Source organism: Peromyscus eremicus, unplaced genomic scaffold (genome assembly GCF_949786415.1).
Source record: "Peromyscus eremicus unplaced genomic scaffold, PerEre_H2_v1 PerEre#2#chr22_unloc_1, whole genome shotgun sequence".
Taxonomy (NCBI): domain Eukaryota; kingdom Metazoa; phylum Chordata; class Mammalia; order Rodentia; family Cricetidae; genus Peromyscus; species Peromyscus eremicus.
The window spans coordinates 10963108-10990986 of record NW_026734286.1 but is presented as its reverse complement, the minus strand read 5'-3'; the positions used below and the strand labels follow the sequence as shown (position 1 = coordinate 10990986).

At 60.6% G+C, this 27879-nt stretch overlaps 1 protein-coding gene across 15 annotated transcripts; it reads right to left on the bottom strand.

The window, feature by feature from the left end:
* Window positions 1-8: 8 nt before the first annotated feature.
* Tcf3 (transcription factor 3) lies at window positions 9-27879 on the bottom strand. 15 transcript variants are annotated; one of them, XM_059251798.1, is made up of 19 exons: window positions 27558-27879; window positions 25141-25272; window positions 22126-22198; window positions 13434-13507; window positions 13246-13324; window positions 12245-12312; window positions 11673-11805; window positions 11031-11083; window positions 9365-9467; window positions 9130-9287; window positions 8910-9039; window positions 8488-8549; window positions 8319-8397; window positions 7658-7731; window positions 7039-7197; window positions 6838-6964; window positions 4540-4672; window positions 4130-4365; window positions 9-697 (listed from the first exon to the last, which is right to left on the bottom strand). In XM_059251798.1, the coding sequence occupies exons 2-19, from the start codon at window positions 25210-25212 to the stop codon at window positions 555-557; spliced, it is 1956 nt and encodes a 651-aa protein (XP_059107781.1). In that variant the 5' UTR covers window positions 25213-25272; window positions 27558-27879; the 3' UTR covers window positions 9-554. The 15 variants fall into 15 exon arrangements, with proteins under 15 accessions (XP_059107781.1, XP_059107788.1, XP_059107790.1 ...); XM_059251805.1 differs by lacking the exon at window positions 4130-4365 and adding an exon at window positions 832-1058; XM_059251807.1 differs by lacking the exon at window positions 4130-4365 and adding an exon at window positions 832-1055.

Genomic DNA, 27879 nt, shown 5'->3' with positions numbered 1-27879 from the left:
CACCGAGCTCTAGAAACAGCAACAGACAGGAGACTTTTATACAAAAATTTGTTGCTTACAAAACATACTCAAAAGAAAGCTAAAAAAAATAACAATAAGACACAGAAGGCCTCGTTCTTGCTAAGTTTTGTCTACATTAAAAAAAAAAAAATCTGATAACTAATGTTCTTTTATTCTCCTTAAAAAAAATACGCTTAGGCACGATGTGCTGGTGGCTCTGAACCAGAAGCCAGTCCCCGGCCGCCCCTCGCCAGGGTACGGCCCGACTCTTCCACAGTTAAGGCATCTTTTTTCTCTTCTGAAAAGTGAGCATGCTGCTTTGTTTCCAGTTTCGGGTAATCGAGGGGGGAGCCCCCCTCAGCTTGTTACCGGGGCCAGGACACAGGGCTGCCCCGGAGCCCCGAGGCCCCGAAGCGTTCCTGGAGCCTTGCCGCCACCATGATGAGCCTGAGTCTCTTCCACGCCTCCTGGAGACCCGCCTCATCCAGGACCGTTCTGGTGCACCCTGGGCAGAGTGCAGTGGTCCCTGGTCCCACGGAGACCCATGGGACGGCTCACAGGTGCCCGGGCGGGTTGTGGGCCTCACCCAGGCCAGGGTGGGCAGCCGACAGCGCCAGCTGGGGATCTCCGACCACGCCGGACACCTTCTCCTCCTCTCGCCGTTTCAAGCAGGCCGCTTTGGGGTTCAGGTTACGTTCTGGGGGGAGTGGGGGAGGAGAGCGCGGTGGGAGACGGTCCCCAGGTGGGGACAGGGAGGGTTGGGACTGTGCTGTGGCTACCCCTGGCCAGCAACAGGCCAGGGCAGAGCAGGATGGGGCGGGCGCGGCCTACCTCGCACCTGCTGCTCCAGGCCCAGGATAACCTGCACGGCCTGCTGCAGAATCAGCAGCTTGGTCTGCGCCTTATCCGACTTGAGGTGCAGCTGGCACATGCGGCCCAGCTCCCGGAAGGCCTCGTTAATGTCCCGCACGCGCACCCGCTCTCGTGCATTATTGGCCATGCGTCTCTCCCGGTCCCTCAGGTCCTTCTCCTCCAGGGACAGCACCTCGTCCGTACTGCTGGGTCACAGCACCGAGCCTCCGTCAGGGGGGGCCGGGCCGTTGCGTGCTATGTGCTAATGTGTGAGTTGACAACGTGGGTGGCAGCCAGTGTTGGGGGAGATGTGCATGATGGACGCTCTTCAGGGTGACCGGTGCCCTGTGCAGGCGACACCCCCTAAGGGCATCTGTCTGTCTGTGTGTCCTTAGACCCATGTCTCCGGGAGGCCGGGTGGTCACTCTGGGAAGGACAGAGGCCTCACTGTCCCCTAACACATGTGGGGGAGGTGGAACCTCACAGGGCAGTGGGTTCTTAGCTGTCCCTGCCCCTGCTCGTGGCTCTGGGTGACAGGATTCAGGGCTGGGCTGCCCTGCAAGGCAGAGGCTGAGGCCTGGACCGAGCCAGGGCTCACGAGAGCAAACGGCACTCAGGCCTGAGCCCCGTGCCCCAGAGCCACAGCCACCCTAGCTGAGCCCGGAGCGTTGACTCCCAGGCCGGGCGACTGTCTCCTCCATTGACGGACGCCGAGACCGTCCCTGCCTCTGGCCTGAGGCTTCCCGATAGGAAGCACACACTGGCACAGCCCCCCTCACCCTGTGCTGAACCTGTGCCTCAGTCTCCTCCTGGGGAGAGCAGGTGGCAGTCGAAACGCTGGCACCTAGGCTGTGAGGGCCCAGCCCGTGGCCTTTGCCACACATGTCCCTGCTGCCCTCGGACGGACCGGAGCCCTCTGGGTGGCGGCAGTGGCCCCAGACCTCAGGACAAGCGCACAGACCAAACTGCATGTGGGCACCAGAGGCTGTGTGCCCAGTGGACCCTTTTCCTCCCTTGAGACCACGTAGGGCCTGACGGGACAAAAGGCCCCTAGGTGGCAGTGCGGCCAGCCCTGTCCACGGGGCGGCAGGTGCGAGGTGAGGGGCGGCGTGTGGCAAGCAGGGGACAGCCAGGGTAGAGCACAGCATGAAAGACAGAGAGCAGATGAGGCGGACTCGTGGGCACAGGGTGGGCCGCGCATTCTGCCGCCACAGCCATAGAGACCCTGGAGCCAAGGAGACAGTGGACGGCTGGGCAGAGGCCACCATGCTGCAGGAGAGAAGGGTTAACAGCGGGCGGGCGGGCGGGCGGGCGGGCAGGCGGGCCAGGGCGGGTGCAGGTGAAGGAAGCAGCGGGGTGGGTCCAAGCTCTAGTCCTCCCTCACCGGCCCTGGGCAGGTGGATTAACACCATCTGGGATGGGGAAACTGAGTCAGGGAAGACGCTCTCAGAGGGCAGGTTGGGGCCCTGACAGGGTCAACGGTGATGGTGGTTCGCACACCGGCTGGCACCTCTGGTTCCTGGGGTGGGGGCACTGGCCCCTAGCAGCCAGGCTCCGGGATAAGGACAGGCTAGCAAGAGCCTGGGGACGGGGCAGTCTGGGCTGAAGTCCTCAGGCAGTGGAGCCCGGGTGCAGAGTCCGGGCCTGTCAGAGGTGGTCCTCAGGGCCAGCAAGGTGGGAAGTCGTCAGTCAAAGGGGACCGTCCCTCCAGGGACGGGCAGTCAGGGTGGGGACAGTCGCCCGGATGGATGACCGGCAGAGGGGAACTCCCCGTGGAGGGGAGTCCGTGCAGGGGCGGCTGGTGTGCGACAATAAGGACGAATGGCCATCGTCGGGGAGATCAGCGCGGGAAAGAGCCCGTGAGGGAAGAGCTGGCGTGAGACAGCCGAGGTGTGAGGGAGTCGGTGTGTGGGATCGGTCAGTGTGGACGCCAGTCAGTGTAGGGAGCAGCTGGTGAGGAAGAACTGTGACGTCAGTGGGCAAGTCGGGATCGCCAGCATGGAGTCAGGCGGTGTGGACGGGGTCAGGTGGTGTGGACAGGGTCAGGCGGTGTGGACAGGGTTAGTGTGGATGGGATCAGTCGGTGTGGACGGGGTCACTGTGTGGACGGGGTTGGTCGGTGTGGATGGGGTCACGGTGTAGACGGGGTCGGTCGGTGCGAGGCGAGGTCACTGTGAACGGGTCACTGTGTGGATGGGGTCACCGTGTGGATGGGTCATGGTGTGGACGGGTCGGTCAGTGTGGACAGGGTCGGTTGGTGTGGACAGGTCAGTTGATGTGGACGGGGTCACTGTGTGGACGGGGTCACGGTGTCGACGGGGTCGGTCGGTGTGAGGCAAGGTCACTGTGTGGACTGGTCAGTCGGTGTGGACGGGGTCACCGTGTGGACGGGTCTGTCGGTGTGAGGCAAGGTCACTGTGTGGACGGAGTCAGTCGGTGTGGACGGGGTCACTGTGTGGACGGGTCAGTCGATGTGGACGGGGTCACTGTGTGGACGGGTCTGTCGGTGTGAGGCAAGGTCACTGTGTGGACGGGGTCACTGTGTGGACGGGTCAGTCGGTGTGGACGGGGTCACTGTGTGGACGGGTCTGTCGGTGTGAGGCAAGGTCACTGTGTGGACGGGGTCAGTCGGTGTGGACAGGGTTAGTGTGGACGGGGTCAGTCGGTGTGGACGGGGTCACCGTGTGGACGGGTCTGTCGGTGTGAGGCAAGGTCACTGTGTGGACGGGGTCAGTCGGTGTGGACAGGGTTAGTGTGGACGGGGTCAGTCGGTGTGGACGAGGTCACCGTGTGGACGGGTCTGTCGGTGTGAGGCAAGGTCACTGTGTGGACGGGGTCACTGTGTGGACAGGGTCAGTCGGTGTGGACAGGGTTAGTGTGGACGGGGTCAGTCGGTGTGGACAGGGTTAGTGTGGACGGGTCCGTCGGTGTGGACGGGTCACTGTGTGGACGGGTCAGTCGGTGTGGACGGGTCACTGTGTGGACGGGGTCAGTCGGTGTGGACAGGGTTAGTGTGGACGGGTCCGTCGGTGTGGACGGGTTACTGTGTGGACGGGGTCACCGTGTGGACGGGGTCACCGTGTGGACGGGTCACCACGGCGGCAGTGTGGGAACGAGCATGGACAGTCAGTTCAGGGAGTCAGACAGGAAGAGCGAGCGCGGGGAGCCGTCTGGGGGCCCGGGGGTGGGGGGCCGGTCGGGGAGGGCGGGTCACTGCGCTCTGGCGGGGCAGCAGGGAGGGGGTGGCGGAGGCGCGGGCCGCGGGCCGCCCACTGACCTCGCACCTGCTGCTCCAGGCTGAGGATGACGGCCACGGCCTGGTGCAGGATGAGCAGTTTGGTCTGCGGCTTCTCGCTGCTGAGGTGGAGCTGGCACATGCGGCCCAGCTCCTTAAAGGCCTCGTTGATGTCGCGGACGCGCAGGCGCTCGCGGGCGTTATTGGCCACCCGGCGCTCCTTCTCCCGCTCGGCCTTCTGCTCTGGGGGGAGAAGGTCGTCCTCGTCCTCGTCTGGGCTACGGGGGAGGGGAGCCGGGGGCCAGAGGGAGACAGTGAGGTGGCGTGGTGGCCTGTGGGGCCTGCCGGGGTCTGTGCACGTGTGTGACGTGTGTGCACCTGTGCCGTGTGACGTGTGTGTGCCTGCGTGCGTGCGTGCGTGCGTGTGTGGCCCAAGGGGAGGGGTTTGGCACCTGGTGCGCGTGCGCGGGGCCTTCAGGTCCTTCTTGTCCTCCTCGGCGTCGGCCACGGACGCGTTCTCCTCGTCGTCCTTCTCCTCTCGCTTGATCTCACTGGTGCCTGCCGCGGCACCCGCCCTCCCGAGTCCTGGAAGAAGCCTGGGATGAGGGGGGCAGCGGCCACCAGGCTGCCCCGGGGGCCCCTGGCCGGGGTGCAGCCTCAGCCGTGGGGGAGAGAAGCAAAGATGAAAAGTGAAACGAGGCCACCAGGACCGCGCCCCAGGCCACGACTGGAGGCGTTCCGGCCTAGGATCCGGCCTCCGCACTCTGCCCTGCCCGACACCGAGCCGGACTCGGATCCGGCCTCCGCACTCTGCCCTGCCAGACACCGAGCCGGACTCGGATCCGGCCTCCACACTCTGCCCTGCCGGACACCGAGCCGGACTCGGATCCGGCCTCCGCACTCTGCCCTGCGGGACACCGAGCCGGACTCGGATCCGGCCTCCGCACTCTGCCCTGCGGGACACCGAGCCGGACTCGGATCCGGCCTCCGCACTCTGCCCTGCCCAACACCGAGCCGGCCTCGGATCCGGCCTCCGCACTCTGCCCTGCCCGACACCGAGCCGGCCTCGGATCCGGCCTCCGCACTCTGCCCTGCCCGACACCGAGCCGGCCTAGGATCCGGCCTCCGCACAGGGCGGCTGCAGACAGACACACGCACTGTTTGAAGACTGCAAGTTCACGGCTCTGACAGGCCGGGAGACAAACCCTGCTGTCAATTCTGGGGCAGGGAATGAGTTTGTGGAATGCTACAGGAGGAGCCAGAGAACGTGTACCCATCGCCCCAGCACGCGGAGGTGGGGGCAGAAGGATCACAAGTTCAAACCCCCTGTGTTACATGGAGAGGGTGTCTTCACTAAAACCCTAATGCTGATGTGGTGGCACATGCCATCATCCCAGCACTTGGGAGGCCTCAGAAAGAGACCGGAAGTTGAAGGTCATCTCAGCTACACACAACACTGGGTGCGGAAGCAACCTGGGGATCAACGGGCCAGCTGGGGGGCGCCCGGGGGAACTTGGAAAAGACCATTCACAGCTGACACTTGGGACCGGGCCTCTCCTGCGGAACGGCACCCCTGGTCTCCCACCCCATGTCCACACAGCCCTTAACACCGCCAACGACATCCCTAAGGCTACCAGAAGGCGCCTGTGAATTCCACGTGGGACACTTCAGTCTTCCACTGGCCGCATGCTCCCACAGGCCACAGGTCCCTGCATGCTGGCCTGCCACAGCCCCCCCCCCCATGCCCCTTGCTCTCTCAGGCTCCGCCGGCCCGGGGCCTTGCACAGGCTGCACCTTCCTGCCGGAGGGAGCCTCCTCCTGTCACCTCCCAGACTCAGCATCACTGGCACCCCGAGACACCGTCCCATTTCCTTTCCACACTCGCCCTAAACTACACCCCGCTCACTGTCCCTAATGTCCCCTAAACCTGCTGTAGGGAACTGTCCCCACCACCCTGCTGACAGCCACCGTGGGAACCGCACCAGGCCCTGGTGGGACTCAGTGTTCCAGACTGAATCAGAACACAACGGTCCCAAGCTTTCGGGCTACAGTGAGGGTTTGATAATAGACCGCTGACTGCTCTTGGCCCCTTGGTGGCAAGTGACAGTCCGTGTGTGTGCGCGCGCGTGTACGCGTGTCTGCACGTGTGGGCATGTGTAAGTACAGAGAGCAAAGAAAGACGTCCACCAAGTGCCCTGTTCTTGTCACTTAACCCGGCCCCCAGAGCTCGCTGTTTTACCGCTAAGCTGGGTGTCCCCCCACCCCCACCTCCAGCTCCTCAGTGACGGCTTACGAGGTGCACACTCAGGCTCTCACGTGAAAAGCACCAACCGAACAACGTCTGTCCCCAACACTGTGGCTTTTAGTTCTGAGGCCCAAGTTCTTAGGAACCCGGGACTTGCCAACGGCAGCTCCCGGGCACAGGAGGCCCAGACACACACCACTGTGCATCCAGTTCAGCTCCCGGGCACAGGAGGCCCAGACACACACCACTGTGCATCCAGTTCAGCTCCCGGGCACAGGAGGCCCAGACACACACCACTGTGCATCCAGTTCAGCTCCCGGGCGCAGGAGGCCCAGACACACACCACTGTGCATCCAGTTCAGCTCCCGGGCGCAGGAGGCCCAGACACACACCACTGTGCATCCAGTTCAGGTGTGCGCGCTTCAGCAGCTTAAACCCGGGCTGCGTCACTCCTCAGGCCTCGGAACAGTAATCCTGTCCTTCCTTCCCCTCCCGCTGGACTTACCACTGTAAGAGTCGGACGGCCTCTGTGAGAGGTCAGGGAGGGAGCTGGGCTGGCTGGGGAGGCTGGCATGGTTATGCAAAAGGCTGGCACCACTGGGGAGCCCATCCTCAGGGTGGCTTCCACTGACCTATGGAGGACAGGCATGTCAGGGTGGCTAGAGCCGCCGCGTGCCACCCACCCCTGCCCCAGGCTGACACTCACCAGGCCCGCATGCCGCCCGCCCAGTGGCATGGGGCCTGCGAAGCTCGTGGCCAGTGCCCCGTGGCCAGGCAAAAGTCCGTGGAGATCGCTCGCGGTGCCCACGGCATGGCTGCGAAGGACATGGATGGCCTCATCCAAGCGATCCTCCATCTTGCTCTGCTGTGAGTGTGGGCAGAGACGGCGCTGAGGGGAGCGTGCACATGTGCACGTGCACGCACACACACTGCACACAGGGTCTCCCTCTGTGGCCCAGGCTGAAGTCAAACTTGTAATCCCCCTGCCTCACTCCTGAAGACGCTTTAACTCCTCCTAACCCTCTCGCCTCCACTTCCTGAGTACAGAGGTGACAGGTGGACATACCACATCCAAGATCTGAGGTGCCAGCGAGGGCTGCACACATGCCCGGTGAGCACACATGCCCGGTGTGCCCCGGCCCTGCAGCAGGTCCCTCTGTCCCCGCCCCTCCTTAAGACCCGGGCTTCCCAAGGCTCAGCCACGCCTCTCGAAGCTGCCCCCGACACTGAGACGACCTCTCTCCCTGAAGGGCTCCGTACTCCGATTCTGTGGTACCACCATTGACCGGCACTTGGTGCCTGGCCAGCAGGGAAGGGACACTCACCAGGCCATGGAGACCCCCATCGTAGCTGGGAGATAAGGCACTGGGCGCTCCTGCCCGGGGCCACTGTGATGTCCCTGGAGGGGAAGGAAAGGCATGAAGGAAGGATGGGCGGTGGGGACAGGGAAGGAGCGAGACCCACAGCTGGATGCCCTCAGAGATGCCCGACAGCCACACAGACACCAGGTCCTGCTCCATTTTCAAACCCCACCTCCCCGAGGAGCCAGCCTTGACACAACAGTTTCCGGGTGCCAGCAGGGGCCCCAGGGGCAGTTCCTCTCCATCCTTCCACACCTAGGACCGCAGCTCCAAACCCAAGCGAAGGGTGGGCCTCGAACTCTCAGAGATCCCCCTGCCTCTGCCTCCCGAGCACGGGATCAAGGTGTGTGCCACACCCGGCAGAGCAGGTTGTTCTTGACCCCCGTCTCCCCAGACTTGTAGAGGCTTCCGGCTCCCACTTCCCCCGGCCCTAGCTGACGCCCCGCCACCACCCACCCTGGGGTGGTGTGCCTCACCATCACCGAGCCCCCGGTCAACCATCGGGGTCTAACGTTTGTCTGACAGGTTCAAGCCCATCTCACCCTCACGGCACTACCTGGCCAGGGCTACCGACTGGGGACAGCCCTGAGGTCACTCACAGTTCCCATGCCCGTCCCATACACACCTGGCAGGCCCTGGGGTGAACCCACAGGCGTCGAGGGGCTGGGCGAGAAATTATTGCTGGAGTGATCTGGGGAGTAGATCTGCGGTGTGGGACAGAGGGCCGGGGTCAGGGCCACCGCGAGGCTACCAGGAGCCCCGCTCTGCCGCCACCAGCCCAGGCCCCTGCTCACCGAGGCCAGTGCCTTCCCAAGAGCATCCCCTGAGCTGCTGGCTGTAGTCCCTCGGGCACCTGCTGGGGGAGACAGGTGAGCCCCGCGCTGGGAGCCTCCATCCCGCGAACTGGATGGGACCTTCCCCGTTATGACACCCACCTCCCCAGGGTCAGCACAGGCAGCAGTGACCAGTGTCCAAGTCTTGCCTAACACTGACACCTGCTCACCAGACGAACAAGGCTCCCTCTGCCTCAGTTTCCCCCAGAGTAAAGTGGAAGATCCACTTTTCATGGGGCCTGTTCTAACATTCCAGGGCCAACCTGGGGTGGCCAAGAGTAGCCCACGCCCTCCAGCTCTGCAGCCCAGCAAGTGTCCCATCTCCACGGAGCCCCGATGCCCTCCCCTTGGCTCCCACCCAGGAATCCTGAGTGTGAGCTCACCCATGAGGCTGTCGGCCCCGCTCACAGGTGGCGTGTGGCCAGAAGTTCCACCGTAAGTGCCAGAGGCGGCGGAGAAGCTGGACACAGCTGGGAGCGTGCCGTTGACCTCGGATCCATGCAGCTGGTAGCTCTGAGGGGACCAGGGCGATGGGTGAGGGGTAGGCAGGACCAGGCAGGTGTTGGCACCACCCCGGTCCGCCCACACCACCACAGCACCTACCATACGTTCCTGCTGCTGGAGGCCCCCAAAGGCACCGCTGCCCACAGAGCTGCTGCCCGGTGCAAGGGGCAGAGGGGACGAGCCGTCACCCAGCATGGGACCAAAGCCTGCCTGGCCGGGGGGACTCCAAAGCTCCGCCGAGGGGTGCAGGCTGCCGTCTGTGAGGAGGAGGATGGTGAGCCTAGGGATCTGGCTCTGCAGAGGCCCCCCCTCCCGTCCAGGGAGCCCCACGCACCTGCCACGTAGAAGGGGGAGGGGTAGGCGCTGCTGGGGGTCTTGGCGGAGGGGTAGGCTACGGCATCCCTGACGTAGCTGTCACCTGAGCTGGGCGGATACACCTGCCGGAGAGCAGTCAGGAGGGTGGGGGCATGTCCTCCCAGCCCCACCCTCCTAAACGCCTCCCTGCCCGTGTTCAGGTGGGCCCGACCCAGGCCTGAGAATCTGAGGCACTGGTGACCTCACTTCCCTTCACCGCCTCTTACAGACCGCTTCTGCCTCTCGGGAACACCGTGGCCTGCCTCCATATAGCAAACTCCTAGTGAATGCGCAAAGCCCCATCTCCAATGCTCAGCTCTCGATTTTCCCTTGTCTAGCATTTGCGCGTGCTGGAATCTCCCTGTCCCTCTGGGTAGACAGGATCCTAGGCCACAGAGGCAGGGTCCCAGCCAAGCATCTGGGCCGGGCTCCCCCACAGCATAGAAGGTGCAGAGGGAGCACCCACGGCATCGACCCTGACCGGCTGGCACCGGCTGGAACTCTGACAGCTTAGAGAAACAGAGTTGGGGTCTACCACCAATGCCTGCCCCGGCACAGGGCTCGGGAGGGGATCGGCTGCTCAGGCCTGCCCCGGCACAGGGCTCGGGAGGGGATCGGCTGCTCAGGCCTGCCCCGGCACAGGACTCGGGCGGGGATCGGCTGCTCAGGCCTGCCCCGGCACAGGGCTCGGGAGGGGATCGGCTGCTCAGGCCTGCCCCGGCACAGGGCTCGGGAGGGGATCGGCTGCTCAGGCCTGCCCCGGCACAGGGCTCGGGAGGGGATCGGCTGCTCAGGCCTGCCCCGGCACAGGGCTCGGGAGGGGATCGGCTGCTCAGGCCTGCCCCGGCACAGGGCTCGGGAGGGGATCGGCTGCTCAGGCCTGCCCCGGCACAGGGCTCGGGAGGGGATCGGCTGCTCAGGCCTGCCCTGGTAGGGGAGCAGGCAGCAAGTCTAAGCTGGCTGCTGGGTTAACTTCCACTAAGCTTAACTGGGTTTTGTTGGTCATAGTCTCGGATCCCAGCTCTGCTCCCCAGTACGTGTGTTTCTAGGGAGCCTTGGTCTATGCCCCTCCACCACGGCCCACACCAGTGTTGACATCAATGAGGACTGCAGGGTTCCGGGGACACAGAGGAAGCAAGGTGCACCGTGTAGTCAGGCCACCCTAGAACTCGTGACCTTACCTCCCCAGTGCTGGGGGAGGCAGCCAGGCCGGAGAATCCAGCACACTGCCTTTCCTAATGTGATTAAATCACAGGCGCATGGCGCCGTGAACCTCCGAGGGCCAGCCACCATCTGCCAGGGTGGGCAACCAGCCAAACACCAAGCCGGTGGGCGGGGCGGGGACACTTCCAGCCTTGGCAGGTGGGTGTGGCTGGGGAATAGGCGGGACCTGGCTGCCCCAGCTCCCAGGGTGCCCATCACCCCACCACCACCACCACTGTTAAGAGGTTACAGCTACAAAAACCCACTCCTAAAGCAAGAGGGAGTGAGGCAGACCTGAGGAAGGACTTCCCTGACCAAGAGGGGCATGCTCAGTTCACACACGTTCCCTCAAAGCCTGGTCACCCACGGGATGTGGCCACAGCTCCTGGCATGGAAAACCCACCAAGCCAGAGACTGCAGGCTCCGGCCTGACCCATACTCACGGAGGAGGGAAGACCAGGCGGGACCTTCCGGACTTTCTTGGGCTGCGTATCTGCTGGGAACAATAGCGGGAGGAAGGTCGTCTGCCCACCGCCCTCTCCACATACCCTCATGGGGACCCTACTGAAGTCAGGGGCCTCATTAACGCGCCCACGAAAACCTGGCTCCCAGCCTGGTTGAGGTGACGCACACCATTAATCCCGGCACTCGGGAGGCAGAGGCAGGTGAATTTCTGACCTCGAGGCCAGCCTGGGCTACAGAGTGAGATCCAGGACAGCCAGGGCTGCACAGAGAAACCTGTCTCAGAAAACAAATCTAAAGACCCAGGGTCCCACCCACTGGGACTCCAAGATCGCGATGCAAGAAAACACAGGGGAACCCCCTACACAGGGGAACCCAGGGGTCAGGAAAGCCCAGCAGACCTCTCCCAGGCCACCACACCCAGCAATGCCGGTGCAGCAGCCCCAGGGCCGGCACACCCTGGAGGTGCAGATCTAGGCACCTAGCGTGAGGTGTGCCCCCAGCTCATCACATGCCAGGGGCTGGTGCCCCTGTGGCCACTGAGGCTCAGCAGCACCCAGGCCAGGCGTCAGTCTCTGCCACAACTGCCCCTCACCACACCCACGCCCTCAGCCCCAACTCACCCAGGCCACCATCCGCAGCTCTCCGCCGAGGGTTGCCGGAGTATGAGGGGTAATACTGGGAGCTGCTCTTGACACCCGATGGGGACAGTGGCCCGGGGCTGCTGAGGCCCAGCTCTCCTGGCAGGAAGCCAGCCTGGGGGATGAGGACACCAGGAAGCTGGGGCTGATGTCTAGATCCAGGCCGATCCCTGTCTGGAGACCCTACCAGCTGTGGAGATCAATGCCACAAGAGCACGCCAGGGCTGGGCCAGGCCCCCAAGCCTCACTGTTGCACAGTGCCCAAGATGCACCCTCTCACCCTGGGGCCCAGAGGCCCATACTGGGGCCTGCCCCATGGAAGCAGCAGAGACAGGGCTTTGAGCACCATATCCTGTATGCTGCCCAGATCTGCTCCTCACGTGGGGTGGGGCTACTGAGCGGCTTGGGACTTGAGAGGTGACATGAACGTGACAATCTTTGGTGCACAGCCTGCTCCCAGCTGGGGCTTAACAACTGCAGCTCCGCTGGTACAGTCTCAGCCCCAAGGGTCATCTTGGAGGTCGGGCCACCTCCGCCCTTCTGCCTCAGTTTACCTGACTCAGTGTACCAACACTGGTGTCTCTCCCGAAGGCGGCATAGGTGCTCCGCTCACTGCCCTTGCCTGCAAGGGACAGAAGGGAGTCACCAGAGACCCCAGGAGGGCCCCTCAGATGGTGGGGGTCACAGAGGCCTCTGGCCAGGGTCCTGCCTGGCCAGGCCCAGCTGCTCAGCCCCCTGGATACAGGACAGGGGACAAGGGCAGCCTACCAACAGTGGGACCAAATGATCTGCATGCTCTTCTGTTACTTTTTCTTTGTCTGAATTGTTATTTTATGTGCATGAGTGTTTTGCCTGCACGTACGCCTGCGCACGTGTGTGCCTGGAAGCGGGCATCAGATTCTTTGGGATGGGGGTTATGGATGCTGTGAGCCACCACGGGGCTACCTGGACTGAACCCCGATTCTCTGCAAGAGCAACAAGCGCTCTTAACTGCTGAGTTGTCTCTCTAGCCCTGATTTGTTTTGAGACGGGGGCTCACGTAGCCCAGGCTAGCCCTAACTTCCGAATTGTCCTGCTTCAGCCCTCAGAGCTCACAGGGTCCACCTGGGGAACAGGAGCAGGGCGTTGGGCTGGGGGGAGAGGAGAGGCTGGACCGGACACAGCTGGCCTCTGTGGGAACTGCCCTGTGGCCCTGTCAGGCAGGACACCCGGGAAAGTGCCGGAGCAGGAAGCCCAAAAGGGAACATGCACCTCACAACGGCAGAGGCCACTCTGGGCCACGCTGGCAGGAGCCGGGGTCAGCGCTGACCAGTTCCGGACTCTAGAACATAGCAACCTTCACGGTTTTTCGGGCCTTCTGACCCTGCCTGTCAGTCCCCGCATTCCCCACCAAAGCAGGTTCACACCAAACATGTGGGAAGTGGCATCCGGCACACGGCCTGCCTCGACTCCCAGGCCTCTGGGGCAGAGGCCAGGGCTACTGAGGTGCTGTCTGGGGTTCCACTACGCCGCTGGGCCCCGAGGCCCTCTTGGGCTCCCTGCTGGCCACACTCACCTCCCAGCCCCGGTCCTAGGAAGGCGGAAGAAGTCAGACTGCTGTGGGACTCACTGAAGTGGGCGCCTTCGCTGTACGTCTGGGGGAGACAGGCAGGGGGAGACACCAGGGGCTGAGCCGAACTGTCCCCGAGGCCGTTTCCTCACCCCCTGCCCAGGAAAGGAGGCCCAGGGACCTAGGTGTCTCACCCGGCTGGGATCGAAGGAAGAGCTGTTCTGATCACTGTTGCCCCAGGAACCTGAGCTGGGTCGGTCCTCAAGTCCTGTAGGAGGCAAAGGGAAGCCTAGCCCAGTTTTCAGGGGACCCAGAAGGTTTCAGGATCCCTCCTTCACCCAGATATGCCCCACAGCAATAAGGCTAGGCATCTCCATCGACAGCCCGGGACTCTTCCTACAAAGGCCGCTGCAGCTCAGTCATGTGGCTACCAGCTGTCTAGGGCAGACTTCTACTCATCCGTCAAAACCCCTGCTGCTGTGCCCGCTCTGTCCCATGGCCAGGCCTCTTGTTAAGCCTATGTCGGATCCTGCAGGACTGGGCATCTGAGTCAGATATGGTGACTTCAGAAGGGTCTTCAGAAGTAGGGTCTCCCTGGAAGGGGGCCTCCACTGGGGAGGCTGACCAGCTCAGAGGGTAGGCAGACTGTTGGATGGGGCCGAGGTACACCTGGCTGGGGCTCCTGCAGCCTCAGAGGAAGGTCAACAGTTTATATGGTAAGACAGGGGTTAACCAGCCTGGAGACCAGAGGACCTTGTCCTGAGGGGCGGGGTAAAGCAGGGCTGGGTCCTTATCTCCCCCAACACTCCTCACGGCAGCTAACGGCCTCTGCCCTGAGAGCAGTCTCCACCTGCAGCAAATTCGCTCCTTCCTGGCACCCCGGGCCGTCCCTACACACAGGGACCCCAGGGTCCAACCTTGATTCCTCCCCCAAACTGGCTACATGGCCATGCTGTGTGCCTCAGTTTCCCTATTGTAAAACTGCACCAACAAGCAGGAGCAGGACTGAAGCGTCCACGTCCACTTTCTAGACGGGGGGGCGGGGGCAGACGGCAGGCTCCTGTGCTCACCCTCCCCTCTGCACCCCATGTACCCCGTGCCACCCAGCTCCGCACCAGAAACTTTCAAACCCTAGAGACTTTATTACGAGCCTTTGTGTTCATCAACTGCTCCCTGGAGAATCGTGTTTAATTGTGGTCTAATTTACATAATTATGCATATTAATCTCCCAGCCTCATGAATATTCACCCCTCGATTACTCCTTCCTGTTTCCAGTGTGTTGGCAGTGGGGGGCTGGGACGAAGCCCTGGGGGCTCCAGGAACCCCCCCAGCATCAGGTGCAGTCTGTGGGTGTCTACACCCCAAAATTTTTAGCTGTGTGTGGCAGGCAGGCAACACCCTTACTGTTGTGGTCCCACTAACCCTCATTCAGCATAAACCCCAGGGGTATACAGAACGCCTTGGAAGCCCAGAGCAGCCTGGGTGACCCCTGAACTCAGCAAAGAGTGTCCCATCCCCCAGAGCCTGGCACTGTTGAGGATGCCCCAAGACTTTCCAGCACAAACCCTATCTCGTTCCATTCTATAAACGACAAAACTCAGGAGGCCCCTCCCCCACCCCATTAATACAGTTATTAAAATCACCCCACTGATAAATTATGCATCTTAATAACCTCAACATGAATATTCACAGCAGTTTCACTTGCATACTAATTAAAACGGTCTAATAGAAGATGTTGGTGTCAGGCGCTCTCTCTCACTCTCTCTCTTCACAATCTTTCCTCATGCCCCTCAAGGTGAAGCACCAGGAAACAGGCACCTCCACCCAGAGCTTGGCTCAATCAAGCCCAGACAACTTAGGAGAAGGCCCATAGAGTTCTATTCTTCTGTGAGCATTGTTGGCGCTTTGGCCCCTGACTTGCTTTTATAAATAAAGTTTTACTGGTACAGGGCTCTCCTGTTCACGTGCTGTCTACAGCTGTATTCACGACAGGGTTCACATATTCATTCTTAGGCCCATCATGGAGACGATCCCCTGGCCTAGTGTGGAGGACAACTTGGAAGCGCAGCTCACCAGGAGCAGCCCACAGTATGGTGGAACTCAGCGTGGCCCCCACGAGCTCCACAGGGGCTGGGGGACATCAGTTCACAGCACCAGCTCCACAGGGGCTGGGAGACATCAGCTCACAGCACCAGCTCCACAGGGGCTGGGGGACATCAGCTCACAGCACCAGCTCCACAGGGGCTGGGGGACATCAGCTCACAGCACCATCTCCACAGGGGCTGGGGGACATCAGCTCACAGCACCATCTCCACAGGGGCTGGGGGACATCAGCTCACAGCACCATCTCCACAGGGGCTGGGGGACATCAGCTCACAGCACCATCTCCACAAGGGCTGGGGGACATCAGCTCACAGCACCATCTCCACAGGGGCTGGGGGACATCAGCTCACAGCACCATCTCCACAGGGGCTGGGGGACATCAGCTCACAGCACCATCTCCACAGGGGCTGGGGGACATCAGCTCACAGCACCATCTCCACAGGGGCTGGGGGACATCAGCTCACAGCACCATCTCCACAGGGGCTGGGGGACATCAGCTCACAGCACCAGCTCCACAGGGGACATCAGCTCACAGCACCATCTCCACAGGGGACATCAGCTCACAGCACCATCTCCACAGGGGCTGGGGGACATCAGCTCACAGCACCATCTCCACAGGGGCTGGGGGACATCAGCTCACAGCACCATCTCCACAGGGGCTGGGGGACATCAGCTCACAGCACCATCTCCACAGGGGACATCAGCTCACAGCACCATCTCCACAGGGGCTGGGGGACATCAGCTCACAGCACCAGCTCCACAGGGGACATCAGCTCACAGCACCAGCTCCACAGGGGCTGGGGGACATCAGCTCACAGCACCATCTCCACAGGGGACATCAGCTCACAGCACCATCTCCACAGGGGCTGGGGGACATCAGCTCACAGCACCATCTCCACAGGGGACATCAGCTCACAGCACCAGCTCCACAGGGGCTGGGGGACATCAGCTCACAGCACCATCTCCACAGGGGACATCAGCTCACAGCACCATCTCCACAGGGGACATCAGCTCACAGCACCAGCTCCACGTGAGCCTTCTAATCAGGTACATGGACCAACTCACCAACCTCAACCATCTCTCCTCACGTCCACAGACAACATCAGCCAACCCAGCCAGTGCCGGGTCACATCCACCCAAGGTCAGCTGACACTGTCCCAAGCAAGCCCGACAAAGCTCTCAAACAGAACCTGCCTTCCTCCCACTACCAACTCCACCCAGGATGACACGGAAGACAAAGGCATGAGAGCAAAAGAACCAAAACGAGGGCTGGAGAGACGGCTCAGAGGTTAAGAGCACTGGCTGCTCTTCCAGAGGTCCTGAGTTCGATTCCCAGCGTCCACGTGGTACCTCAACACTGCAATTGCACTCACATATCCATATGCATACTCCCACACAGATAACACACATCACACATAATTGAAAGAGTAAAAGTAAACAAAACAAAACAAACAAAAAAGAAAACAAATATGGCTGCATGACTAAGATGGTCACGATAAAAAGACAGAAGAAAACTCAGCACAGAACAGCATATCTGAGAATTCTGGGCGGAGCCCCACCCTGACCACGCCCCCAGCCCCTCACCGGCGGATTCTGGGCGGAGCCCCGCCCTGACCACGCCCCCAGCCCCCTCACCGGCGGATTCTGGGCGGAGCCCCGCCCTGACCACGCCCCCAGCCCCTCACTGGCGGATTCTGGGCGGGGCTCCACCCTGACCACGCCCCCACTCTCCAGTCAAGCCTTGGGCTGAGGGCAGACTAGGTGGTTAGCATGCTTGAGGCCCTAGACTCCATCTTCACACGCCCACTAATAATCAAAAGTATTAGTGAACACATGGATTCTAAACTCCTAAACTCAAGCAAAGAAAGATAAGAACTTTTAAAAGAGGAATTAAGATAAAAGTGGAAAGGAGTTGATGGCAAATATCGATTCTTCTCCAAGAAGATCCCACGGTAAGATCAATACAACAGACCCAGGAGAGTCAAGGACAAAGGGACGGAGGTGGGAAGGCAGCCTCACAGACGGCTGTTCTGAGGAGTGGGGCTCACATAGCCCTCCCTGACTTCTTCTGAGTGCTGGGATGACACAGTGGGGGGCCAGGGCACAGCCTTTGAGTGGGAATGGCTGATCTGGAAGGACTGGCTGGCTACACTGACCGGGCTGTGTCTGGGTGAGAGGACACTCAGGGTAGGTCTGGCTGGCCAATCAGATCAGGGGATGCCAAAAACTGAGGGGCGCAGGGGTAAGCAGAACTACCAGTAGATGCCAGGGAGACGGCCTTACTGGGACGTCCTCACCACATAAGCACGAGGACCTGAGTTTGAGCCCCAGAACTCACCTAAAAAGCCAGGCACAGTGCTACACACACTTGGGACCCCGGCACTGGCGAGGCAGGGACAGGAAGATCCCCGAGACCCAGTGGCCGGCCAGCTTAGCTGGATAGGGAGCACCAGGTGTTGAGGCACTGTTTCAAAAACACAGTGGCGCCGGGCAGTGACAGCGCACGCCTTTAATCCCAGCAATCCAAGGCAGAGGCAGGAGGATCTCTGAGTTCCAGGATAGCCAGAGCTACACAGAAAAACTCAGTCTCAAAGAAGAAGAAAACAAACAACAACAACAACAACAAAGCAAGCAGGTTGAATAGCCATGGAGAGCAACCAGCCAGCCAGGAAGCAGCGTCCCTCCATGGCCTCTGCCTCAGCTCCTGTTCCAGGTTCCTGCCCCAGTGTCCCTCATGATGGACTGTGTAAGCCAGACAGACTCTGTCCTCTCCAAGCTGGTTCTGGTGACCATGTCTGTCCCAGTGACAGAAAGCACACTAGGATTCTCTAAGAAGATTCACTATGACACTGGTCAGCCACTGTAGTTCCGGACAGGGTTTCTCTGTGTAGCCCTGGCTGTCCTGGATCTCGCTCTGTAGCCCAGGCTGGCCTGAACTGAGACCTGCCCGCCTCTGCCTCCCGAGTGCTGGGATTCAGGCGTGGTCACCCACTCTGGCTTGAAAGAGTTCTGAGCTTGATCCAGACAGATCCAAAGGCTTCCGTAGGACTGACACAGCATGGGACAGAACCCACGCTGTCCACAGGCCGTGGCACCTGCCCTGGGTGCAGGCTCTGGAAACACCAGCCAACCCCACAGTTGGGAGGAGCTGGGAAGGCAGGCTGTGGTGGGTTAGTTGTGCACCGTGTGAAGATGTACTGCTGTGATTGGTGTCATAAAAAGCCGACCAGTCCATAGCTAGGCAGGAGGTAGAGGCGGGACTTCCCGGGACAGGATGAGGATTGTAGGCCAGAGGAGAAGGAGGTACGAGATGGAAGGGAGGTAATGCCACGTGATGGAACATACATCGGTAGAAACTGGTTAATTTAAGTTGTAAGGGCTCCTTGGGAACAAGCCTAACCCAGCAGCCGAGCTGTCGCGGTAAGAAGTCTCCATGCCATTATTTGGGAGCTGGCAGGCGGGGACCCCCCAAAATGTAACACAGAAGCCCATGCTGACCTCCAATTTGTTATCTATCTGAGAATGACCTGAACTGAGTATCCCCTCCTCCATCACCCAGTGCTGGGGTGACGGGGTACCACTGTGTTCACGTGCTCCTGGGATGAAACCTAGGGCCTTGTGTGTGCAAGGTGGCCGCTACACCCTTCAGCCACAACCCTGGTCCCAGCGATCTCATACTTCTATGTTCAGAGCTTATTTTAAAAACTAGTAAAGGCTGTGTATGTGACTCAGCAGAGAACGCTTTTGTTTGTTTTGAGACAAGGTCTCACTCTGTAGCCCTGGCTAACCTGGAACTCGGAGATCCCCCTGCCTCTGTCTCCCCAGTGCTAGGATTAAAGCAGGTTGAATAGCCATGGAGAGCAACCAGCCAGCCAGGAAGCAGCGTCCCTCCATGGCCTCTGCCTCAGCTGCTGTGTGGCAGCAACTGAATTCTTGCCTTCCATTCTGGAGGCTCCTGATCCAGTCCCCAGTCGGCAAATAAAACAAACATAAAATCGACCCCCTCTGCCAGACAGCTGACTCAGCAGTTCCCAGCACGGGCTGACCCTGCAGAGTCGCCAGGCTCAGTTCCCAGCACCCACATGCAGCCACCTGTGACTCCAGCTCCAGGGGATCTGACACACCCTCTTCTGGCCACCATAGGCACCGGGCATGCACGTGAGGTACAGATACACATGCAGCCAAAACACCCACACACGCAAAATAAACCGACAAACCCAGAAAGCCACTCAGAGAAGGAAATCTCTCGGAGACGTTTCAAACAACCCAAGAAACTCCCCTGCGCTGTTTCTGTTGTCTGACTCAACCTCCCCTGCTCCGGTGATGGGAAGGCCGGAGAAGCCTTCCTATGTAAAGTGTGACCACAAACCAACACGGGCTGTGTAGGGTGGGGTACGGGGCAGCCCTGTTCAGTTAGAAGGAAACCCCAAGTTTCAGCATCCTGATCATTTCCACAGGAGTAAACAATGCATCCACATTCTGTTCCTGTGAGGACCTGGAACTCCAAGAACGTCACCCAAAGTTATCATGTAACACACAGGGCTTTAGAAATGGAGGTCGTAATTGTTCTTAAGACATGGTGGGTTTTTGTTTTTAAGATAGGGCCTTACTATGTTGCCCTGGAAACCTGGAGTTCCCTGTGTAGACCAGGCTGGCTTCTGCCTCCTGAGTGCTGGGATTAAAAGTGTGCACCTCCACATCTGGCCAGAGATGTCATTTGAAAGTTGTTCCAGCAGTGATAAAGGGAAGGAGACACCGGCAGGACAGACAGCTCGGACAGGTCTCGGAGGGACCATCCTGGGCTCCTGGAGGCACAGGTCTCACCAGATGGCAGACTACAAGGATTCCATCTATGCAGCAGCAGCGGGGGTCAGGGATGTGACCGAGAAAGAGATCAGAACCAGAGCCCCGTCCTACGTATAGAGTGCCCATGTATAGCGCAAGTCAACACGTATCACACAGGTTCCTTTGTGAAGAGAGAGTGCAGTCAACACAAGGTGCGAGGTAGGGGCTGGTTTCACAACACAGACGGCCATGCGGGACGCCACACTGGGGGCTGGCACTCGGGATCTACGTAGACGGCCATGCGGGGCACCACACTGGGGGCTGGCACTCAGGATCTACATAGACAGCCATGCGGGACGCCACACTGGGGGCTGGCACTCAGGATCTACGTAGACAGCCATGTGGGGCACCACACTGGGGGCTGGCACTCAGGATCTACATAGACAGCCATGTGGGGCACCACACTGGGGGCTGGCACTCAGGATCTACGTAGACGGCCATGCGGGGCACCACACTGGGGGCTGGCACTCAGGATCTACGTAGACGGCCATGTGGGGCACCACACTGGGGGCTGGCACTCAGGATCTACGTAGACAGCCATGTGGGGCACCACACTGGGGGCTGGCACTCAGGATCTACTCTTATGAGTTCTCACCCCGTTCCTGAGACTTGAAGAGTAACTTCAAAATGAAACACTATCGAGAAAAACCTTCATCAAATGCAGGAGGGCTCAAACCACAGCAGGCTCCTCACCGTGAGACTCACAGACCTCTGACCCCTAGCTCCCACCCATGGCGGAGCACTGTGCCAGCCCTCCTCGGTCCTGTGTTCTCACGGCACTGCCCCGGAGTGGCAGACCCAGCCTCCCTGGACTGGCATCGCTAAGAGGACCTGCCGTATGCACACACACACCCACCCCGCATGCACCTTGACCTCCAAAGATAGGATGAACATCCTCTCTGCAACCCAGATTGACAGAAGTGCTGTCCCCTCAAAGGTGACATGGCCCATGTGGTCTCTATCCCCTGCGGTCTTTGGGCTCTAGACGTACACCACCGTGAGGACCAGCCAAGAGTGTCTCCAGGACAGTCCCAGAGCTCCAAGGCCACATACTAGGCTTCTTAGGGACCGCACATGAGCCTGGTACCCGAGGGTCCAAGGGCATGAATGAGGGCAGGTCTGGAGAGTGAGATGAGCCGGACAGAAACCGTAAAAACCAGTGGGGGATGTTCTCAGGGCCCCATCCAGGCCAGGCTTGCAGGAAGAGCCCATGAGGCTGGGCCATCCCCAAGGCCTTGTCGATGAGGGGCAGAGGGTCTGAAGAGCCGTGCTGCCCACAGGACAGCCCTCTCCACCCACCCTCACAGTGCCTGCCAACCTGACCTTACCCCTCTGTCGTGGCCGGAAGCCTGCGCACTGGGGGTTGGGGGCTGCTTCCGGGGTGATGGGAGCCTGTGGGGATTTCCAGGCCCTCAGGAGTGCCCAGATGGCCCTCCATCCACTTCCTCAGGCCGAGGGGAAGACCAGCAGGACAGGGACTGATGGCCTTGCTTTTGGGTGGGGTAAGTAAGAGCCACCCACACCAGCTTCCCAAATGTTCCCTCCACATAGCCCAGAAAGACCCTTGTTTAACAAACGCCAGCGAACTTCAACCCCATCCACGTCATCTCGGATCACCTTTCTCCTTCGAGACCTCGGAAGTCCTGGGTCCTAGGAAGGCCCCTGCCCCTGCGGTCCCTGTCACCAGGCTAGACCATGTATATACCAAGCACCTGACACCTGTTCAAAATGTAATCAGTGGGGGAGGCCGGGCCACACCGTGGGCCTCATCGTTGGAACAGACAAGACACAGAGGCCTGGGTTCCAGTCAGCCCAACTCAACGGGCTCTAGAGCGACCACACTCTGGTGGGGCTCCCAATGCCACTGTCCACAGGGACCGCCACCAGAGAGCTCTCCAATAGGCCCTCACAGACACCCCCCGTGCCCCTCAACCCTACCTGAGCCTGCAAACTGGGTCCCAGCCAGGGAGGCAGGCCGGCCCTTCCCGTTGGCCACAGGGAGTGGGAACATCTGTGGGGACAGAGGAGAGCGGTGAGTGTCGCAGTAGAGCTGGGGTAGAAGGGGCGTCCGCTAAAGAAAGCCCCAAGAGGCGGGCTTGCTCTGCTGAGGCTGGGTGCACCACAGAGCTATGGTCAGGGCGACCCCGCGGAGGACATGCTCGGAAGGAGACCGCACACTCAACTCGGCAGCAGCTGAAAGAACTCTGGGTTAACGGGACACACACACATACACACACACACACACACACACACACACACACACACAGTGACCCACTCGCTAGAGGGTATGACTTCACAATTTGTTTTGTGTGTCAACAACCTCAGGGGTCACTTCTCAGGAGCCACACTTGGTTTTGTTTCTGAGACAGGCTCTCTGTTGCCCAGGCTGGCCCTGAATTTATGATCCTCCTGCCTCAGCTTCAGGAGCACTGGATGACAGGGCTATGCCACAGTGCCCGAAACCATCTGCTCTGGAGGTGACGTTTCCTCCACCCCAGCCTGACTATCACACGCTTCTGTTCAATGGTGGCCAGGCCATCCCCGTGTGTCCGAACATTCCCACCCCACGGAGGGCCATCCCCGTGTGTCTGAACATTCCCACCCCACGGAGGGCCATCCCCGTGTGTCTGAACATTCCCACCCCATGGAGGGCCATCCCCGTGTGTCCGAACATTCCCACCCCATGGAGGGCCCCCCTTGTCTGGGTGACTCATTTACGGGCACCACAGGAGGACCAGAAGACACACACTGCCAAGTGTGGCCCAGCCGCAACTAAGCGGAAACTGAGGCTGTCATCCTGGCACTTGGGAAGCGGAGGCAGGATAATGTCATCTAAGGTCCTCCTTGGCTACATAGGGAGACCACGTGAGACCTTGTCTCAAACCAAAAAGGAGAAGGGACTGAGGTGCTGGGTGGCAGAGCTGGGCATGTGTGTGAGGGCCCTAGAGGGAACCTCTTCCGCACAGGGTGACCCCTGCCACACCCACACCCCCTCCCAGCTCTCCCTTGTCCACAGTGCTAAGTCTCTGCATATTAAAGGGCTCAGAGACACAGCCAACTCCCAACCAGACTGCCAGCTTTCACCTGTGTGGCCCAAGTGACAAGAGCAGTGGAAGGCCCCACGCCACCCACACTGTCCTCTGAACCCTCCCGCAGACAACCAGGCAGTGGTAGTGTAGCCCCACAGCAGGACGCGTGCAGGGCCACCGTCCCTGCCCCCTGTGGGCACATGGCTCCATCTGGGGCCAGCACAAGCTGCAGAGTGAGACTCCGTCTCAAAAAATTGAAAAGAGGCACAGGGCCGGAGAGACGGCTCAGTGGTTAGCACACTGGCTGCTCTTCCAGAGAACCCGGGTTCGGTTCCCAGCACCCACATGGCGGCTCATAATTATCCAGAACTCTAGTTCCAAGGGATCTGATGCCCTTTTCTGACCTCCTAGGGCACTGGGCATAAACATGGTACATGCATGTGCACACGCGAGCACACACACCCCCCACCCCACCCCCAAAAAAAGTGAAGAATGGACGCTGGACAAGGTGGCACAGGAGGCCCTGTCTTCCCAACACTCGGATGCAGGAGGATTAAGAATTCAAGACCAGCCTGGGCTACATGAGACCCTAGCTCAGAAACAAAACCCTCTAACCAAGGACTCACCTCCCAACTTGGCCACACAAGGTCCCGCCGGGGGAGGTGAGTCCCTACCTGCTTCCACCTCAGTCTCCCCTCGGTACCCCGGGATGCTCTCTGGCCTAAATCAGGGGAAATCCTGGGCCTCTGGACTGTAGAGGAGGCGGCCCAGAGGCTTGGGGTGTTCCCATGGGTCCAAGAGGGCTGAGCTGCACCCCCAAGCTGTGTGTTCCGGGCCACTAGGCCGTGACCTGTCAGTTTAACAATAACAAAAAAAAAAAAAAAAATCAAAAAAAAAAAAAACAAGCGGGCTGGGGCCTCTGTCTACTCAGCCAGGGAGGCAAAAATAAGATGGACCTTAAAAATACCGACAGGGCCTTCCGGAGCCTTGGGGGCTCCATCCCCAGGGCTGCATTTCCGCAGGCTGGCGAGCTGGTGCTGTTTTGGTGTGGGCACCCTTGTTTTTGGCAGAATTCTGTGGCCTGGGTGCCTTGTGGGTCGGAGCAGGGGAATTCAGACCGGAAGTCGCCCTAGGAGGTTTCAGGGCTCAGTAGTACTTCTGGGGGTGGGGCTGAGATTTCAAGAATCCACAGAGCTTAGAAAACCATGCTGGTTCTTGAAGCACAGGTCCAGGGTACCCCCAATAGCCACAAGGGTGCCCACTGCACAGATGGGTGAGCTGAGGGTCCTAGGCTGTGGCGATGCCCACCAGGAGACCCTCACCTGTCCCGCAGCAACCTCTCGGGCACTTACAGAGCTGAAGAACAGGCAGGAAACTGACCACCTCTCCCCACCCAGGGCGGATGATATGCTAATGGAGCAGGGTTGCTGGAAGCCTTAGGGGGGTGGGGGGTGGACGGGGAGCAGTCGGAGGAGTGACAGACAGAGGAGGGTAAGTCACGGGCGCTCCAGAGGTGGTGGCTTTCCTCTCTGAGGTCCCCAGCATGGGTCAGCACAGCCTGGGACCTCATTCTCACCACCTGTAACTTTGATGATGACTTTCCTGACTAGACAGCCAAGGCCACCAGCCCCCCACAGCCACATGGGGCTTGTGCGGTGAGCACCGGAGCAGGGGGGCTGGAGCCCTGAAGAGCCCTTCCCTCTCTCTGGGAAGCAGTAGGTGGGCCCACTTCTTTGGCGGGTGTCACCATACCCATGGGGGATTCCATTCCTCCATTCCCTCCTGAGACTTGTCCACTTCTGCCGGGGAGCTGGGGGCTCCACTTGGGCAGGACCCACCAGCCTGGGAGCAGGGGGCAGGCGCCGGGGGGGGGGGGGGGGGGGGGGGCGGCGCTGGGGGGGCAGGCGCCGGGGTGGTGGCTCACCATGCTGAAGTCCAGGAGATCACTCAGCTCTTTGTCGGAGCCCACGGGTGCCATCCTCTGAGACTGGTTCATCGTCCGGCCAGGGCAGCAGGCGTAGGAACTGGGGTGGGGTCCCCAGGCCTAGAGACAGCCCTGTGTGGTGGGACAGGGGAGACACAGAGAGGTCTGAGTGCACGAACAAGCGGATATCACAGGCAAGGGTCTGGGGTCCATGGGGCCCTGGAGGGAGGAGGCAGGGAACCTGGGGTTTGGGGGATCCCCGGTAGACCCTTCCAGAGCAAACAGCTTCAACAATAGAGAGGGGGTACACATATGAACTCTCTCCATTCCCAAAGGACCACCAGAGCATCAAGTTGCACATTTTAAACCGGTGTTGGGGGTTGGGGGGGCGAGGGCTAGGGATACTCGCTATCAACCCCCTGGGGTGGCCTGTCCATGGGTCCTTTCCAGGAGAGCCATGGCCCAGGCTCTGCCTCCTCCGAATGAAATTAATGGAACCTTCCCACTCAGCATCTGTCACGGAACACTCAAAACCCTGGTCACCCCCAAATTCAAAGCAATACAAACTCGTAACTTCAAGACTTCACGGGTGGAACTTTGCCTGGAGCTTTGCCTGGACCCACAAAGTCTCCCTCTCACCCCCGAAACCTAACCTCATGCAGAAAAGTTAAAAAACCAAACCAAACCCAGCAGGCTGTCTTATTGTCAGGATACATCCGGGAATTATTCGGAGCGAAGTTTGAAAACATCCTTTTACCAACATCACCCTGGGGGGGGTCCCCAAGACCTGGGATTCCCCTTCAGGTCCCAGGGGCTCTGCTCCACCAGCGGGGGAGGGGATCCACCTGCCAGGCCGCAGCCCCCCACCCCGGGGAAGAGAGGAAAGCCTAGCCGGCCACCAGACACTAAAAACTTAACTTTTTTCCAGGGTTCCCCAGAAAGAAGAGAAGGGTAGCCAGGCCTGAGAAACCACAGGGTGGGGAAGGAGGTTCTGGGGTTGAGGGAGGACCCACGTCCAGAAGCTCAAGGACCCCAACTCTTTTGTTCCCCAACTCAGACCGCCTAGAGCACCCCTCCCCCGCGGTTTCTTTTCTTTTTATCCTTTTCGGAGGACGTGTGAAACTGACTTTTTTTTTTTCTCTTCTAAGTTGTAAAAAACCACACTTTTTTTGTGGGGTACTTGAAACCGACTTTTCTAGGTACCCCCCCAGGGGGACAGGCGAAACACTGCAGGTCAGCGGTGCCACAACCACTTTGGGGAGGGGGAGGAGGAGGGGGACAACCTGAGACTTCTTGGATTGTTGGGAGGGAAGCAGAATTGGGGACAACCCTCCCTCCCTCCCTCCCTCCCCCACTCCGGCAGCGAGTGCGGGAGGGAGGGAGGGAGGCTGGAAGCTCTCTGAGGCTCGAAGGCAGGCCACCACCGTGTCCCAAACCCAGGGCTGTGCCGCGCCCCACATTAACACAGAGCAGATGTTCCCATCTTGGGGTCCCCACGTCTCCGCACCTTCCCTGTACCCAGGGGTCCCTTTCTTGTAACAGACAAAAGAACCTGTTCTTTTTTTCCTCCGAACTCTAGCTTGAATTAGGGGGCCCATTCCTGAGTGTGTGGGGGGGATGTGTCTCCCCCGACCCCCAGGAGTTGGGGATCCCCTAGCTAATGAAGTGAAGAGATTGTCCTCACTCTTCCTTCCAAACTCCAACTCGGACGGAGGGCTGGAGGGGCCTCCCTGGCTGAGGGTGGGTGGGAAAGGGACACCTCCCTCAAAACCCCCAAGAGTTAGGGAACCCCAGGTCGTGGAGTGCGGGGATGACCCTCACCCCTCCAAACTCCAGCCAGGATCAAGGAGATACCTCCTCGAGTGAAGGGGTGGAGGTCGGCGGTAAGGGGACACCTCCCCTAAGACACCCACGAGTTGGGGCCCCCTTAGCTGATGAAATGAGTAGATGGTCCTCTCTCTTCCCTCCAAACTCCAGTTCCGATCATGGGGAGCCCCCTCCCTGAGGCTGAGGATTGAGGGTAGGCGGTAAGGGAACACCTCCCCAAGGTCTCCAGGAGTTAGAGTACCCCTATCTGATGAAGTTGGGTGACCGTCCAAAGAGAACCATCACAAAAGAGGCCTGGGCAAAGTTTGCTCCCAAGTGCGCGCGTCCCCTCCACGTCGCCCCCCTCTCCAGGCGCGCAAAGTTGAAGGCAGAGAACAATGCGCCGCCGGGCCCGGGGCCCTGTGCAAGGGGGACGCGTGCAACCCTCCCCTGGGGGCTCGCCCCATCCCCAGCCACGCCGCGGACCCGAGAGAGACCCGGAGGCAACTTTTTTTTTTTCCATGCACTAAGGGAAGGGGGGGGGTCCCCACCGTGCGCGCGTCCCCGTACGCTCCACGCGCGCGCCCGGGGGCCCCTCCGCGTGCGCTCACCTGCTGGGCGGGGGCATGCACCGGGTGCACCGGGGCTCCCTGCTGCCCACCGCCCTCGGGGACCCCGGGGACAAAAGGGTGGCGGGCGCGTCCCCGAGGGTCGCGCGTGGGCGGCGGGAACGCGCAGGGCCCGGGGGCGCGCGTCCTTCCTCCTCTCCTCCCCACTCGCGTTCGCGTCGCCTGGCCCCTCTCGAGCTTCTCGCAGAGCAGGCCCCGCGGGAAGGGACTGTAGCAGAGGCGGCGGCGCGCGGCGGTGGCCCGCGGTGGCCCGCTACGCCCGCAGCCGCCGGCGCTGCCTCATCTTCCTGCGGCGGGAGACATG

Coding starts and splice junctions, on each gene's coding strand:
- Tcf3 (XM_059251798.1), bottom strand. CDS start 25,212: ATGAACCAGTCTCAGAGGATGGCACCCGTGGGCTCCGACAAAGAGCTG. Junction 9,468..11,030: donor CGCCTGGTCTTCCCTCCTCC/GTGAGTATGGGT, acceptor GCTCTCCGGCAG/GTGTATCCGCCCAGCTCAGG. Junction 4,673..6,837: donor GCCGTCCGACTCTTACAGTG/GTAAGTCCAGCG, acceptor GGCTTCTTCCAG/GACTCGGGAGGGCGGGTGCC.